At 50.3% G+C, this 17,126-nt stretch overlaps 1 protein-coding gene across 1 annotated transcript in view; it reads right to left on the bottom strand.

The window, feature by feature from the left end:
* Window positions 1-1,332: 1,332 nt before the first annotated feature.
* Window positions 1,333-17,126, bottom strand: part of LOC144111879 (uncharacterized) — a 39,033-nt gene continuing 23,239 nt past the window's right edge. Inside the window, exons 3-6 of the mRNA XM_077644907.1 lie at window positions 5,783-5,994; window positions 1,851-1,945; window positions 1,535-1,636; window positions 1,333-1,426 (exon numbers count right to left, since the gene is read on the bottom strand). Of these exons, the coding sequence (XP_077501033.1) occupies window positions 1,333-1,426; window positions 1,535-1,636; window positions 1,851-1,945; window positions 5,783-5,994 (503 nt within the window). The remainder of the gene's footprint in view (window positions 1,427-1,534; window positions 1,637-1,850; window positions 1,946-5,782; window positions 5,995-17,126) is intronic.

Consider the following 17,126-nt stretch of genomic DNA (forward strand, 5'->3'; position numbering starts at 1 on the left):
AACTGCACCGCGAAAAATTAGCTTTGAGACAAGGAAAAGTGCAGTATATTTATACTATCTCACTTCTATTTGACTAAAAAAAGCGGCTGATGGCTTCCCAAAACTCGACTGCACCTACCATGATATTTGAGACGTTCTGGAATGTGGTGCGCCCTTTCTGCGGTGCATTTCATGCTTACATCTACTCTCGACGGTGAGATATGGAGTCCATTTTTGTTTCTGTAATGAAGCGCAGCATAAGAGGTGCCTTGCAAACCGGCGTGCTTCCCTTACACTGCGTTTTGGTAAGCGGACGGCTTTTTAGTCTCACTTTAAATTATAGATTCTTACGCCACCTGATCATTGCTAACGACAATGGCCCTCATGAGTAAAGAGCTAAACGCAGAAAAATAAAAAAGCAGCTCCGATGAAAGCTCGAGCAGCATAGCCCCCTTTGACGCTGTCGAGTGCGTCTTCTCATTAGCTGCGGCATTACAAGGGACGTACAGGCCGCTGCTGCGAAGATGACAGGCTATAAACCTATAAAGTCTATATAATCTATATATACATTCTATATAAAGACTATATATCTGAGCAGGATCTTGTAATCGTTTGGTTTAGAGGCCAAAGGCTCACGCACTCCAAATTTCCGTAGGGGCACCGTAGCTGTGTCCAACAAGGATATAGACAATGCTGAGGAACCGGATGCCGTGCAGGAACCTCATGTTGTAGGCGTCAGAGCTCTTGTTTTTCGCAATTTGAAGCATCATGCGCGTATTAGACATCACAGAGAATGATTTCAGAATCGATATAAGAACACCTGCAATAAAGTAAGAAGTGAAGGAGACCTAGTTGAAAAATATTCATATGCGGCTTAAAGCTGTTCAAGAAAATATATGCTTTTTTTCGAATCAAAGTGCCGATAGAGAGTTTATAAACTTGGCTTTCCTTCTTTTTCTCTCTTGAGTTAAAATCAAATGAAGAATGCTTGCCCACGTTTCGGAAAGCATTACTCTTAATGTCCAGCATGGTAATATAACAGTATGAATAAAAGCAAATAATTTTTAAGTGGCCGTAATAATGATTACAGAGTTAATAATAGAGCGCTGATAAATAAGGAAGGTAACAGGCTCTAGAATTAAACGCGCGGCGCAGAAAGTGCGCATAATGTAACAGTGTGCAAAAATCGGAGATTGTTCACGCCCTTGTGCAAGAGCTCACAACTTCACTCCTCGGTAGTTATTTCCTTTGTCAGTCGTAACAATCGCTTCACAATTCGTAATACGGTACCTAAAATTTATCTTTGAAGGTTATATACTTCAAAAATTGATGTCAATAAATATTCAAAGATATTTATCCTTGCTTCTCTTTCTCGTTTCTTCGTGAGCTGTACAAATCGACGGCATTTCCAAGCACGATCACAAGGCCTAGAGTGCCAAGGAATGCTCTGCAGAAAGAAAGGAGCATTAGATAACTTGCTGCTCTTCGCAGATTAAATCGGGCGAATTGTGGAGCTATTCTCAACGTTCCTGTGCAGTTCGTTCAACATACTTACAGGATAGTAACCTGAGCTGTTGTGATGCGTGGAGACAGGCCGGTGATGCAGTTCTTGATGGTAGCGTCTAGAGTTTCAGGAAGCACTGAGAAGACAACGTCAGGCGCATCAAAAATACAGATCTTGATCATACGGGTAGTCACTGTACTATTATTTTTCGTTCACATAATGCTGTCATTCGTTGCAGCAGCCAAATGAGAGATTTTCGCCCGAAGAAATAAAAACTGCTGATCATCACATTGGAGCGGGCAATGAATTTCGGAGAACCTTGCACAGGTTTAATGCTGCGGTGGCGTACCTGATTTTGCCATTTCACTGTAGTTCCTCCTGACTGCAGACATCGAGCACACAAATACCTAATCGCATGATTAGAATCGTCTGCTCATAGATATGCCCTCGAAATCTGGTAACCTGCCGAGAGAAAAATATCTGTCAAAGGCACCCGAGCTTTCGCTTACCTGATCTTTGTGTCTATGTTTCTTGCTACACGGGACATTGACACTAAAACCGGAGGCTGCAGGTGGTTTTACGAAAAACCAGCTGGCTGCCCGGCATGCAGTGGTCGAGAATGAAAATTCTCGACGACAACAAAATCAGGAGCGCCGTTTTTTATCTGCCTAGGCAGCTGCAAACCGGCTTTCTTGAATGATACTGGTCTTTTCGAAGTAATCTTGCAACATTAAACAAGATAGGGCTCTAGTGGTCGTTTCGGGCATTTTCTTTGTTACAGCGAAGGCCATGGGCTCGGCCTGTTGCCTCAGTAGTCTGTACTGTCTGGTAGAATGTTGCTAGCAAGCATCCGGCTTCCTGTATTCGTTTGACTCAGAAGAGAAAGTTGGCTCCGATACGCATGACAACAGTTTATTGTTTTCTTGACTAGTCTTATTTGCTATCTTAGAGTGACAGACATTAATCAGTTATGGGAAATAAAGGGCGTGTCGAACGTTCAATTATTCGTTTCATTCACTTTCCGGAAGTTTGTTTCCCTTGACATTTATTACGCACCACAATATTTACTCATGCCAGAAACTAATCATTGGCCTGCAGGCAATACACTGAGAGCATATTTGTAATCAAGGCTCCAAGGTATCTGATCCCACCGCTTTATTACGGCGCAGCACTTCATGAAGCCATGCCTCGTTCCCTGCGGATATCAGCAGGAAATCTTAATTGCGGGCCAGTTTAAGATGTCTATTTATTTCCTTGCTTTTGTATTCACACTCATGCGAGCGCTCGATTTAACTCATGCTCCTTGTCATGCCAAATGGGTTAGCAGGTATATGCAAGCCGGTATTGTGCGCGTCTACGAAGTGAGCGGCACTACTGCCTATTCGGTATGTGTACATCATACAGGAACATTTGGACGCACGTATGTTTGCTTACTCTTGTGCCTACAACGCCCAGATTGAAATTATTACGTCAGAATTAACACTCAGGAAAGAAACATTTGCTAAGAATGTTTTACAGAATCAGTACTAACCATCTCTACAGCTGGTTTTCAGCAAACTCAAACCCATAAAGGGGAGCTTTTACAACCGTCCTGTTTCTCTCGTACCCCGAACAGTGCTTCTGGGTGGGGCGAGTACGCGATACATGAGCTTTTCGGCGAAATAAATGAACGTGATGCAGAGTATGGTGCAAATAATAGTTCGTTTATTACTTAAAATGTATTTAAGATGGCAAAAGTATAGAGAACTATTATGACCATGATTAAGGACAATTACGGCAGAATTTAATTCGTAATCCCTCAGAATTTTCTTACGAAGATGCGTATCGGTAGAAACGTGCAGGCTGTCAATATGAGCCGCTAGAGTTCTAACTGCAACAGTTGCTATTAGGGCCATTCATTCAAAGGATATAAAAATGCAAAATACTTCTAAGAGGTTGTCCTGTTAGATTTCTGCACGAGGAAGTTAAGCGAATGCTTTACTACGCCAACCAGAGAGCCATTTCGGCTCGTCGCGCACTTCAGCCGTATACCGTATGCCGTATGCCATGTGCCGTATGCCGTACGCCGTGTGCCATTTGCCGTGGCCGCCGAACGAGCTTGAGCCGCCGTTGGCTAGCAACACCGCAGGCGCTCTCCAACAGATGGCGCCGCCGTCGACGCCGCTGCCGTCGCCGTTCACTCCACCAGATGTGTATATATATATATATATATATATATATATATATATATATATATATATATATATATATATGCGCTTCGCCTCAATCACGGAGGAAGACTATACAGGAGTGAAAACACCGCTGTCTGCCGCCACCAGATAAGGTCAGAAGCCCGCGGCGCCACTATCATGCTGGCGGCGCCTAGCGGCCGTTTCGGTTGCCAAGGCAACCGGTCGAACGCGTTGCTCCCGTTCGGCCGCGAGTGCCCGACTTCTATTGAGAGCACTCACGCGTGCTTTTTTACCGCTGGTAGCCCGAAGATAAACTGGTGCTAGGCTTCAACCATTTGAGCACAGTAAAAAATAAAACGTGTTCTTTTCCATGACCGCTATAAGATGACCTGTAGCTTCTGGTTTTAAGCAGGGCTTTTGTTTGACACCGGCGCGATGACTTTGATTGGATGGGTGTAAGCGCTGTTGGCATTCGTCGAAGGCAAACATGCCTTCATGTTCGTCGAGTATGTGACCACGCTAAGTTTCATCTACCGAAGGAGAACGCGGGCGTCGTACGGCGCAGCGTTTATGACTACACGCCAGTCGAGAAGGAAACAAGCGGCTACAACTTCTCACCTCGCTCACCTTCTCCCTGACACACTTGTAACCGCTTTTGCAATTTCGAACAGAACACCTGCCTCCCATCTTATTCTAGCAAATTCCGAAGGAGGCCGCACTGCGCGTAGCAACGCTGTTAGTATTACGGACCTTAAACAGACACCGACAAGAACTGTTGCTGTATGACTTAAGGGCTCAGAAATACAACGTCATGGCGTGCCCGCTGAAGCAAACACCCGTGTCGTCTGCTTGTCGTCTGCTTTGAGCATGCACTGCCGGAGAGCGCGCCGGAGCTGCCAGCCCGGGCGCTGCATTTTTGTTTCGCTGCGGCTTCAACAAGGTGCCGCATGGCGCCACTGCATGCGGTCCCGTCGGCGCATACAATTGTGACTTTAGAGAGTTTCATGTACGTAGAGGCTTCACGTACGTAGAGCTCTTACGGGTGACCAGTGCGCATGCGCAGAACGCAAAGGGTATGCGCGAGTCTCACGTACGTACGTGAGATTCGGATTTTTACGTTGCGGTCTTTGCGTTCCTTGCGTACGTAGCGTTGACAAACATGGCGGCGCCCTGTCCGCCGCTTCACAGCAATAACAGCTTCGTCGCTAGTCCCTCGAAGCGATATCGTGTTCTAAACTGTTGTATTCGCCTTCGATTTGTCCATTCTTACCCTAGCAAAAGGTTTCAAGCGTCAACTAGCTTTTGTTTTTCAGACAGAAGGGCGATTTTTCAGCTCTTAAGCCTGACGGAGTAGCGTTGGTCGTCGTCATAGCAACGGTCTCGCGAAATCACGAACTGAGGGAGCCCCAAACCAGCCAAACATAGCCAAACTGCCAAACACGAGGACAGACCGAATGGCCTGGCTTAAAGACCTGTCTTGGATGATTTAGGCTACAACCAGTGTCTGTGTTTTCTAGTAGATGGCGATAGGAATAACGCGCGGCGTGTGTCGCGTAAGTGTAACTATAAGGGTTTCAAACGACCTGCGTGCAGGCTACGTAGACTTCTCACATTTGCGTACGTGAACCCTCTACGTACGTGAAACTAAAACTCTCTTTTATCTGGTCGCCTGCGCTCGCTCGCGCTGACGGGAGTTTAACCTCCTATATAGTCTTGCTCCGTGGCCTCAGTGCATTGTAGTCGTTATGGAGAGCGCGAAAGAGAGACAAGAACGAAAGAACGAAGCGAGGAAGAGACAACGTGCTGAGGAGACGGCAGAAGAACGCGCCGCACGACTCGAGAAGCGTCGTAACGAAGATGCGGCCTGAAGAAGTCGTGCCACGTCCCGGAGTGACTCTTCAACTGCGGAAGAGACCGGTTTGAATTCTCGAGAGCGTCGGAATGAGACGCTGTGTGGACGACGTGCCGAGGAAACGAAGCTTTCGCAATTCAACATGGGTTTACCAGAACTAAACCACAGTCACTTTTTTAAACTTTTTTTCCGTACCTGGGTAATGAATGACGATTTAGTGGAGCGACCATATAACCTCCGAATAATTTCGAACTATCTAGCAGGCGTACTTCTCACCCGTGTATGTGTAATAGACATAGCTGCTGCGATGAGGTCGTCTAGGTCGGTTTTGTTTCCGCCGTATGCCACCACGTTGCAGTACTGGCCCCGCGCTGTCTTCTGACCGAATTCATTGTGCCCCACAGTCTCTACGCATTTGTCGAAGGCACCCAAGTTTGCCCGGGCAGACGTCAGAAGTCCGCTAGGGTACTTTCCGGTGGCGTCAATCACTGCGCATAACAGAAGAATTTCTCAGATCAAGTGGAAAATCTTTTCCCCGTAGTCCTACTGCTGTACCCTGCTGAGAGAAATAACGCACAAATTTTGGCTGCGAAGTCTGTTTTACACCTTTACCAGGCACAGGAAAAGTGGTCAAGTCATTTTTTTTTTCGAATTCTTTAGAACCCAAAGAAGGAAGCTATAGAAAAGTTTGAATACAGTTTTTCGAGATGTGCCAAGCGATTGTTTCACAAATGTCTCAATCCTGTGGCACAAAACTTGTGACATTGCTCAGACGCATCAGTGCATTAACTCTGTGTGTCCTCTGAATAACGATTACCGCTACTAAAGATGTTCACCTAGCGTACCACTGTATGTGCCGCGTCGCTCCATAGTTCGTTCTTTTGGGAGAGACGCGCGAAATCCGTGAAATCCTCTAGGTTGTGATACATTTCGGTTTCTGCATTACTTAATTAATTACAAATATCTGTAGCATTTGCAGGCAGTCTTCTTTCTATAGTAACAAGTTTTGATCCATCTTGCACAAACTTAAATCGCTCTGACAACCCATTAATACTGCGAGAAGGGGTAAAAATATGACTTTCGTTCTGAACTACGTACCAATGCGGATATTTACGCGGGTTCTCACCTGCCAGTATACTTAATGATGACTTTATAGGTACTGGAGCTCACCATGGCTCCATTTGAGCTCCGGGGCCAGAACAGAAGCTCCATATTTTTTTCCAGCTGCGGATTATATATTTTTGTCGCCTGCTTCAATAGATGAAGTGGTTTCCATAATAAATGCTCTTAAAAACACGCTTTTCTCTGATGATGAAGAAACTGCTGTTCTTCCTACTAAGTGAGCTGTTATTAGTGCATAGAAAACATAAAACAGCAGCAACAACGTATGAAAAGATCGTTGATTTCCGTAGTTACGCCAAATACAAATTAATTGCGCTAGCACTTCGGTTTTCACTTCAGTTCCGTTGTTCAGATCTAGTGTTCACGGAAAGCATTGTAAGGTTAGCGATAAAGGATTAATGCCCATCTATGCGCAATAGGTCATTCTCTCCTTAACATTATAGATCCGTGGGAGTCCTCATACCACAGCTGGTGCAGTGGTGAAGTGGTTAAGCGATGCGCCACTGCCCTTCTTTGGCATGTGCTGGCCTGATGGAACTTTGGTTGTTTATTGGCTTGAGTTGAATCCCAGGTTGCTACTCCTGAGCAACATCTCGCGTTTAACTGAGCTACCACATGCCCCGGCAGGTAGGCAGGTATAAACGAGCCCCTCATTTCCTTTACCTTTCCTGCTAATATATATATATATATATATATATATTAGCAGAAAAGGTAAAGGAAATGAGGGGCTCGTTTGACAAGCATATTAAGGAAGCCAACAGTCACGGAAACCAAGGGGCATGGGGGAATGTTTTTAATCTTTTTTTTTATTTGTAGTGCGAATCAATCGGTTTAAAGAAAATTACTTATAAAGCAGCAGAAAAAACAACCATGCCGCCGGTGGGATCCGAACCCACGACCTCCGAATATCGCGTCCAGTGCTCTTACCAACTGAGCTACGGCCCCCTGAGTGTACTTTCCCGCGAGGCACCGTGCAGCGGCAGTCTCACCTCGAGGCTGAGCGCATGCCCTTGTCAGTTACATTAACTGGCAAAAGAGGGCGCCAGCATCGCTGCGCGCGAGACTGCCAAAGCCCGCGCGCGGGAGAGGGGGCATGGGGCGCTTCGGCTGGAATCGTCGGCGTGATCGGACGTGTCTCTCGCGGCTCCGCTCTTCGCCGGCGGGGCGAGGAAGCGACGTGGAGACAGGCTCCCGTACTTGTCCCGTACGGCCTTCGGAGTATATATCCCTTGCCCTAGCGCGGGCGAACATTCGCTCGGAACCTTGCTGGTGAGTCGGACGACCTTGATTCATTAGCATACCTTGTTGCTAGCTGGCGTTATTGTTTCTGTAGCAATAAATGCCTGTTTGTGTCCACTAATGTGTCGTACTTTTGTTCCCCCAGAGCAAGGCCCGCCGTGGTCGGCGAGCGCGCGGTAGCGTACGCGATTACGGGGTGGGTTCGGGCGCCTTTGAACCGTGTCAGCCGCGATTGAGTGGGGAGAACGTACTTGTCTCCCAAAATCAAACCCCCACATCTGGCAGCACAACGTGGGGCCTGTTCTTAGAACATTGGACGACTGTCGGTTCGGTTCGAGGAACGTTCTTTGTCCGGACTTGACAAGTGCTAGGCCTAGAGTGAATTTTGATCGCTAGGACCTGCGGCATGCTTTCTTTAGTGCGAGGTGTATTGCGCTGCAGCATGTTTGAACTTTTCGACATGCTCAGCACATTTTTAATTAAGATTTCCCTGGAGTTTCTTCATGAGAATCACTTGGTCCGCATCGAGGGAGCGCGAGGCCTAGCGCCCGCGGAGTCGCCGAGCCCGAAGCGAGTGAGTACGGAAGCCGCGTGGGTGGTCCGAGCTTCTGTATATACTTTGTCTTCTGTCTCTTTTTCGGCTATGCGAGTCGCGGCTCCGGGTGCCGGGTGGCCTGAGGCCACGGGTGCCTCTACGAGCTCGCTGGTATTGCAGCTCGGCACCGGGCGCTCCGACCCCGTCCGATGCGGTGGGCGCCGACCGCTCAGAAGCTGCTTTGTGCAGTGAGCGGGGTAGGACCACCCCACAAAGCTGACGTCTCCTCGCGGCTGCGCGCACATAACCCGTTTCGGGTCTTTGTTGTGGTCACGATCGTTGTCGGAGTGGTAGTTAGGCCTGAGGCTTTTCGGAGCTGCCTGCACCACGTTAAAAGAGACACGACCACCGGACCGTGTCGTTGAGAGGGGGCACATTTTGCTGCCCGTCTGTTTTTTTTGTAACCTCGCACGAACTGAGCAGTCTCGTTCAACTCAAGAAAGGGCTTTGTTCACTCGAACTTTGCGCTTGCACAGCCACCGACACGTTTTGCTAGCGAGTTAGGCATTGTGCCACGAGGCCCTTGCGGATGCCACTTCCCCTCCCGTGACCTACGTTAAAGGCACGCCGAGAGCGTTTCGGCAATTTTGCAGATCCGGTGGAGCCACCCAGGCTTGCTGTCCGGTGCACATCGTCTCGCTGCCACCTGCTGCGACGGAGCGGATTGTATACTGTTCGCCGCATCCATCCGGGGCAGCTGTGGCGAGACCAGTCAGCAGTCACCTCCGGCTGCTGCTGCCCTAACGACTACTGCAGGATCCTGGCCTGCAGTTTTCCCACCGGCCTTCGATTCGCGGGCCTGCGGACACGGTAGTCCGCGGGCCATACGAGTCGTCCCAGCGGAGACCTTCACGCCGCCTTCGGAACACCGCGGAAGTCGGCGTGACCTCCGCTGCAAGACGTGCCTCAAGGACATGAAGACCAGGAGACTCCTCCATAGCATGTACTTTCAGGCGCGTGGGTCTATTTAAGTTTGGGGGGAAGTGGGGACCTGCCCTGCTGCCCCCTGAGTTTGCTTTCTCGCGAGGCACCGTGCAGCGGCAGTCTCACCTTGAGGCAAAGCGCATTCCCTTGTCAGTTACATTAACTGGCAAGAGAGGGCGCCAGCATCGCTGCGCGCGAGGCTGCCAAAGCCCGCGCGAGGGAGAGGGGGCATGGGGCGCTTCGGCTGGGATCGTCGGCGCGATCGGACGTGTCGCTCGCGGCTCCGTTCTTCGCCGGCGGGGCGAGGAAGCGACGGGGAGACAGGCTCCCCTACTCGTCCCGTCCGGCCTTCGGAGTATATATCCCTTGCTCTAGCGCGGGCGAACATTCGCTCGGAATCTTGCTGGTGAGTCGGACGACCTTGATTCATTAGCGTACCTTGTTGCTAGCTGGCATTGTTTCTGTAGCAATAAATGTCTGTGTCAGCCAATGTGTCATTCCTTTACTCCCCCAGAGCAAGGCCCGCCGTGTTCGGCGAGCGCTCGGTAGCGTACGCGATCACGGGGTGGGGTCCGGGCGGCTTTGAACAGTGTCAGCCGCGATTGAGTGGGGAGAACGTACTTATCTCCCTAATTCAACCCTACAATATATATATTCTCTCTGAACAAGAATGGTCCCCAATCGATCGAAACGTCAGTTCTTAAGCGTGCGTCAGTATACTTAAACACACATATGTATATATATATATATATATATATATATTGTCACGCGTGAATGCGGTGATCCCTGAAGACAGGAACGCAGGATCCGACGAACGTCTGCACCACAGCTCAAGATCGCTGACACCTCCGCTTCCTCTTCTTCGAGACGGCGCGTGATTCAGGTCAGCGCTAAGTGAAAATGCGGAATGCACTGTGTCACTGGCCCCCGGAAAAAAAGAGCATCGTCCCGATGCGTAGCCGGCGTGTTGAAAAAAAAAAGTTCACCAAGGGAAGTTCACGTGTTGTGCGGCCGTATGTCCAGCTCTAGCGCTACCGCTCGTGGTAAGGCTTGAGGCGGACAACGTGTACCACCTCAGGGTGCTGGGAGTGCCGAGTCTTCTGAAAGCCGTCAGGAACGACCTCATAGTTCAGGTCTCCAAGTGGCCTGATGATTTTGTAAGGTCTAAAATACCGGCAGAGGAGCTTTTCGCTAAGTACGCGTCGGCGAATGGGAAACCAGACCCACACACGGTCTCCTGATGGGTACCGAGCATCACGGCGTCGGAGGTTATAGTGTTGGGCATCTCGGCATTGTTGGTCGAGAATCCTCACCCTGGCCAGCTGACGAGCCTCTTCAGCGAGGTGCAGGAAGGTGTGAAGATCCGCATTCGGGTCGATGTCGTCCACATGCGGTAACATGGCGTCTAGCATCGTGGTCACGTCGCGGCCGTAAACGAAACGGAACGGTGGCATGGTTGTCGTTTCCTGAACGGCCATATTGTATGCAAAGGTGACGTATGGGAGCACTTCGTCCCAAGTTTTGTGCTTAACGTCGACATACATGGAGAACATGTCACCTAGCGTTTCGTTTAAGCGTTCCGTTAAACCGTTCGTCTGAGGGTGGTAGGATGTCGTCCTTCGGTGGTCTGTATGGCTGTGGAGTAAAATCTGCTGCAGGAGGTCAGCCATGAAAGCTGTACCCCTGTCGGTGATTAGGGTCTCCGGGGCACCGTGTCGCAAAACGATCTGATGGATGAAAAATTTTGCTACGTCAAGGGCTGTGGCACTTGGCAGAGCTGATGTTTCTGCGTATCGGGTCAGATAGTCAGTTGCCACGATGACCCACTTGATTCCCGATTGAGAAAGGGAATGGGCCCAGCATGTCCATCCCGATCTGCTGGAAAGGCCGCGATGGTGGTGCTATAGGCTTTAAGAATCCAGCAGGTTTTGTTGAGGGCGCTTTGCGACGCTGACAGCCTCGGCACGTTCTGACGTAGTGTGTAACGTCCGAATGAAGGCGGGGCCAGTAATACTTCTCTTTGATTCTTTCAAGCGTGCGGGCTACACCCAAATGTCCAGAAGTCGGTTCATCGTGTGAAGCTTGAAGGATTTCGTCCCTTAGGCTCGTCGGTATAACAATAAGGTATTGCTGATTGTTTGCGACGAAATTTTTCTTTACGAGGACACCATGGCGAACGCAGAGAGACCCTACCGAGCGCTTGAAAGCCTTCGGGGCAGTCGGGCGGGTCCCGTTAAGAAACTCAATGAGGTCGCGAAGTTCTGGGTCGGCGTATTGTTTGTCAGCAAGGCTCGTTGCACTGATCGCCTTTAAGGTGATGTCGTCGTCGTAGTTTCCGTCCTCCGTTGGGGATTCGACGGGGGCACGCGAGAGGCAATCGGCATCCGAGTGTTTCCGGCCCGACTTGTACGCCACTGTCATGTCGTATTCTTGGAGGCGCAGACTCCATCTGACAAGGCGGGCTGATGGATCTTTGAGGGTCGCAAGCCAACACAAGGCATGATGGTCCGTAACTACAGTAAAACGTTTTCCATAAAGGTAGGGTCGAAATTTCGACGTCGCCCGCACGATCGCTAAACACTCTTTCTTAGTTGCTGAGTAGTTAGCTTCAGCGCGAGACAAAGAGAGGCTGGCGTAAGCGATGACTCGCTCTCGACTGCTGTGGATTTGAACCAGAACGGCACCCAGGACTACGTTGCTTGCGTCAGTATGAAGCTCCGTATCTGCGTTTTCGTCGAAGTGAGCCAGAACTGGAGGTCATTGCAGGTGGCGTTGAAGAGTTTCAAATGCTTGTGCTTGAGGGGCATCCCACGTGAAAGGCGTGTCTGTCCTTGTCAAACGCGTCAGGGGCTCGGCGATTTGAGCGAAATCTTTCACAAAGCGACAGTAGTAGGCACATAATCCTAGAAAGCGGCGGACTTCCTTTTGGTCCTGCGGTGGAGGGAAATTGGCAATAGCATTGGTTTTGTCCGGGTCCGGCCGAACTCCCTCGCAACTGACGACGTGACCAAAGAACTTTAGCTCAGTGTAAGCAAAGCGGCATTTCTCATTTTTTAACGTTAGCCCAGAAGACTTCATGGCTTGCAGCACAACTTCAAGGCGCCGAAGGTGCTCCTCGAAAGTTGGGGCGAACACACAACGTCATCAAGGTAGACGAGGCATGTCTGCCACTTCAGGTCTGCCAGAACTGTGTCCATCAGCCGTTGGAACGTCGCCGGTGCAGAGAACAAACCAAATGGCATTGCCTTAAACTCATAGAGCCCCTCCGTAGTAAACAATGCGGTTTTTTCTCGGTCCCGTTCATCTACTTCGATTTGCCAATATCCTGATTTGAGGTCCATGGATGAGAAATATTTTGCATAGCAGAGGCGATCGACAGCATCGTCGATTCGAGGAAGGGGATAAACATCTTTTTTAGTTACTTTGTTTAGGCGACGGTAGACCACACAAAACCGCAGTGTACCATCTTTTTTCTTCACGAGGACGACAAGTGCCGCCCAGGGACTGCGAGAGGGCTGAATGACGTCGTCTCGAAGCATCTTCTTAACTTTACGGCTGATTGCGGCGCGTTCCGTGGAAGACACGCGGTAAGGTGACTGTCTGAGAGGGTGCACGGCGTCATCCGTAATTATCCGATGCTTGGCCAAGTGTGTTCTGCCGACGCGGGAAAAAGTCTAGAAGGTATCGCCGTACCCCTGGAGAAGAGTTTCTACTTGGCCTCCCTGCTGCGGCGAAAGTGCGGGGTTAATGTCGTACTGGAAGTCGGGAACCCCGGTGTGAACTTCTGTTGACGACACCATGGCAAGACTGGGAGCTCGTCGAATGTCGGCGATACCATGAACGTGGGCCACAGTAGTCCGAAGGCTAAGATGTTGGTGCTCACTGCCAAAATTCGTAAGCAGGACTTTGGTTTCTCCGTTTTCGAGGTAAACGACCCCTCTGGCGACCGCAAGGCACCGGTCGAAAAGCATAATTGGTTTGCTTTCGACGACACCTTCAAACTTTCGCAGCGTCTTCACGCCGACAGAGACCACAACGCTCGAACGGGGTGGAATGGTGACGTCATCAAGGATGGAAAGAGCCGCGGGACGTTCGAAAGCACTGTGGGTTACGTTGTCGGTGGAGAACGTCACTGACTTCGATTTAAGGTCAATGACCGCGCCATTTTCTGTCAAAAAATCCATTCCGAGGGTTACGTCCCGGGAACACTGGTCGAGTACGACGAAGGTGGCCAGGTACGTGTCCTCTTCGATGGTTAATCGTGATGTGCACGTGCCAGCTGGGGCGATCAAATGACCCCCGGCAGTACGAAGCTGTGGGCCCGTCCAAGGTGTGGTCACCTTTTTCAGAGTCGCGGCAAAAGGTCCACTGATTACCGAGTAGTCGGCGCCGGTGTCCACAAGTGCGGTAACGTCGGTACCGTCGATTGAAATGTTCAGATCAGCAGTTGTAGTCGTGGGTGTACGGGAACGTCGCGGAGTCCGCTCACGGCTGCGGTGCGGCACCAGGCGGTTTCGTTGCGGCGAAGAATTGATGCGGCGAGGCGTGTTATCGGTCTGGTGATCGTCGGTTCGTCGTATAAGCGGTCGGTCATGTTTGTGCAGCAGTGGAGGATCTTGGACATGTCGCAGGTGAGCAACCTTGCCCCCAAAGGTTGCCGCTTCTAGTTTTCCCGACGGGGACTAGGAGACCTTCCACGCGAAATTTCGGCGGAAAAACGTAGCGGAGACGAGAAACGACGTGGAGACGGCGACCGGGCATAGCAGTGTGGTGCTTCGGGTGTCGCGGCCAGGTAATCGCTTATTTCTGGAGGCCATTGACCACGCTGCGGTCGGGGCGCATCGACACGATATCCCTGCAGACCCATACGTCGGTAACGACAGTTGCGGTAGACGTGACCGGGCCCGCCGCAGTGATAGCACAGAGCGCGATAATCGGCGGTACACCAGACGTCGCTCTACCGAGGGAGAACCTGAGAAGGGTGAGGTGGGTGTGGTTGGCGGTGAATGTGGCCAGGTGCATCCGGGCGACTTGGAGGCGGCGGTGGACGGCGAACGGCTGCGGCGTACATCATCATCTGGGGTGTTGTGTTCGGGTGAAGAGGGGCTGGCGGCGTGAACGCCTGTTGGACCTCTTCCCGAATAATGTCCGAAATGGAAGAAACTTGCGGCGACTCCGGGGCTGGAAAGAGCTTTTGAACCTCTCCGCGTACTACGGTTCGGATGGTTTCCCGAGGGATGTCGTGGCTAGAAGCATCGACACCGCTGGTAGACATCAGCGACGGCGGACGCTCGTTCTGTCTGGATCTCATGTCGAGCATCTTTTCCATCGTAGTGGCTCCGGAAACAAATTCGGCGACCGTTTTGGGCGGGCTTCGAGCTAACCCAGCGAAGATCTGCTCCTTGATGCCCCTCATAAGAAAACGCAGCTTCTTCTCTTCGGACATGTTGGGATCAGCCCGGCGGAAGAGCTTCGCCATGTCCTCGGAGTAAACGAGGACGGTCTCATTTGGTAGTTGGACGCGTGTCTGGAGGAGCAGCTCGGAACGTTCTTTCCTGAGGATGGTGGTAAAAGCCTGCAAAAACTGAAGGAGCCCCATGTTGTTATTGTGGCTTCTCGGTTCTCAAACCAAATACGAGCTGCACCCTCCAGTGAAAAAAACACGTGCTGCAGCTTCGAGTTGTCAGCCCACCTGTTGTATTGGGCTATGCTCTCGAACTTCTCGAGCCAGTTCTCCGGGTCCTCACCTGGGAAACCTTGAAAGGTGGGTGGTTCGCGTGGCTGCTGCAGCACGACAGACGGCAAAGAGATGGCATCCGGCATACTGACGGGGGTGTTTGTGGGCACTGATGGTCTCGCTGAGGTCAGTTTCCTGGCGGTCGGACGAGACTGCAGAGGCCCGAACTCTGGTTGCAGTCCTTGCAACCGCCGGCTACTTTGATGGGTGGGCGTAACTTCGACTCTCAAGGTGTCAAGCGGGCTGGAGTCCCGGCTTCTTGGAGGGGTCTTGAGCATGGGGTGCACTACCCAGCACCTCCACCAAACTGTCACGCTGAATGCGGTGATCACTGAACACAGGAACGCAGGATCCGACGAACGTCTGCACCACAGCTCAAGATCGCTGACACCTCCGCTTCCTCTTCTTCAAGACGGCGCGTGCTTCAAGTCAGCGCTAAGCGAAAAGGCGGAATGCACTGTGTCAATATATAGCAGACAAGGAACATGAAATGAGGGCCTCGTTTGACAAACATGTGAAGGAAACAAACAATCACCGAATCCAAAGTGCCTAGAGGAATATCCATTTTTTTTATTTGTAGTGCTGATGAACGTGACAATAGTACATACATTAATCTGTCGCTTAAAGAAAATTACTTATAGCGCATATTACTTATATAAAAAACCATGCCGCCGATGGGATCCGAACCTACGACCTCGGAATATCGCGCCAGGTGCTCTACCAACTCAGCTACGGCGACAGCTGTCCAACCTGCTGCTTACGTGGGTAGTGCCTACCTCGCAACTGTTATATATCTGATGAACTAAAGCGGCTGTTTGGGCTTGTTGGTCAGTGAACATGGTAAAAGAATGCAGCGCGAAAAAAACAAGGACGAACAGAAGTGGACAGGACAGGGCGCTGACTACCAACACATTTATTCAGAAAGATGAGCAGCTTATATAACGCAGTCCAACACCCACGTGACCAAGAAAATAGCAAACGCGTTCAACTATCTAATACAAAAAACAAAACGAAGTACACAATATCAAAGTGATAAAACCGAGAGGACCACGACGAACCGTAAGGTGCACGCATGAAAAATGATCAGTCAGCGACCTTTGCCGCCAATGCAGCACGAGGCAAAACGTAAACGAAAATAACACTATAGTCACCGAACACTAAGTAAAAGACGAAGCTAAAAGCAGGGTCGGGGCCAAACGCATAACAAAACAATACAAAACGCAACGCAAAAGCTGAGTCAACCGTTCACAGTCAAACTGAGTCAAAAAAGTTGAAAGTTCTCTAGAACAAGAATTAAAAGCAGACGTGTTTATAGTGGGCCTAGAAAACTGGACTCCTTGTCTGTAATTAAAATTGAAGGCGTGCTGACGCACTTGTCTCCAGCTTTGGCTATCATCCTTGCCTCAATGATGACCCTTTCAATTTCTGTCCGCGCCCGTGCTCTGACAACCGTGCGCGTGTGACATGGTACGCACCCTTTGCAAGACTTGCAATGGTCGTCCAGGTGCCCGCCGCTTTTGTTACGGACCCTCCGGCGGTGTTCAAACAATCTCTCGTTGAGACACCTGCCGGTTTGCCCAATATACACGCGTCCACACTTCAAGGGAATCTCGTAAATGACACATGTAGCACAATGTGTGAGTGGTTCTACATGTCTAATAGGGCAAACCTTTTTCTTTTGCTTTGTCAGCAGTGTACACGCTCGTGACAATTTGCACGGGGCTGAGAAGACAAGGTTTACGTTGTTTCTTTTTGCAACCTTCTTTAAATTGTGAGACAGCTTGTGAAGATACGGGATGACGGCCAAGGGAGGTCGTCTGGCCTGTTCTAGCTTGCCTCACATTCGCTCGGAATCTTGCTGGTGAGTCGGACGACCTTGATTCATTAGCGTACCTTGTTGCTAGCTGGCATTGTTTCTGTAGCAATAAATGTCTGTGTCAGCCAATGTGTCATTCCTTTACTCCCCCAGAGCAAGGCCCGCCGTGTTCGGCGAGCGCTCGGTA

The sequence above is a fragment of the Amblyomma americanum genome, unplaced genomic scaffold (genome assembly GCF_052857255.1).
Source record: "Amblyomma americanum isolate KBUSLIRL-KWMA unplaced genomic scaffold, ASM5285725v1 scaffold_12, whole genome shotgun sequence".
Lineage (NCBI taxonomy): Eukaryota > Metazoa > Arthropoda > Arachnida > Ixodida > Ixodidae > Amblyomma > Amblyomma americanum.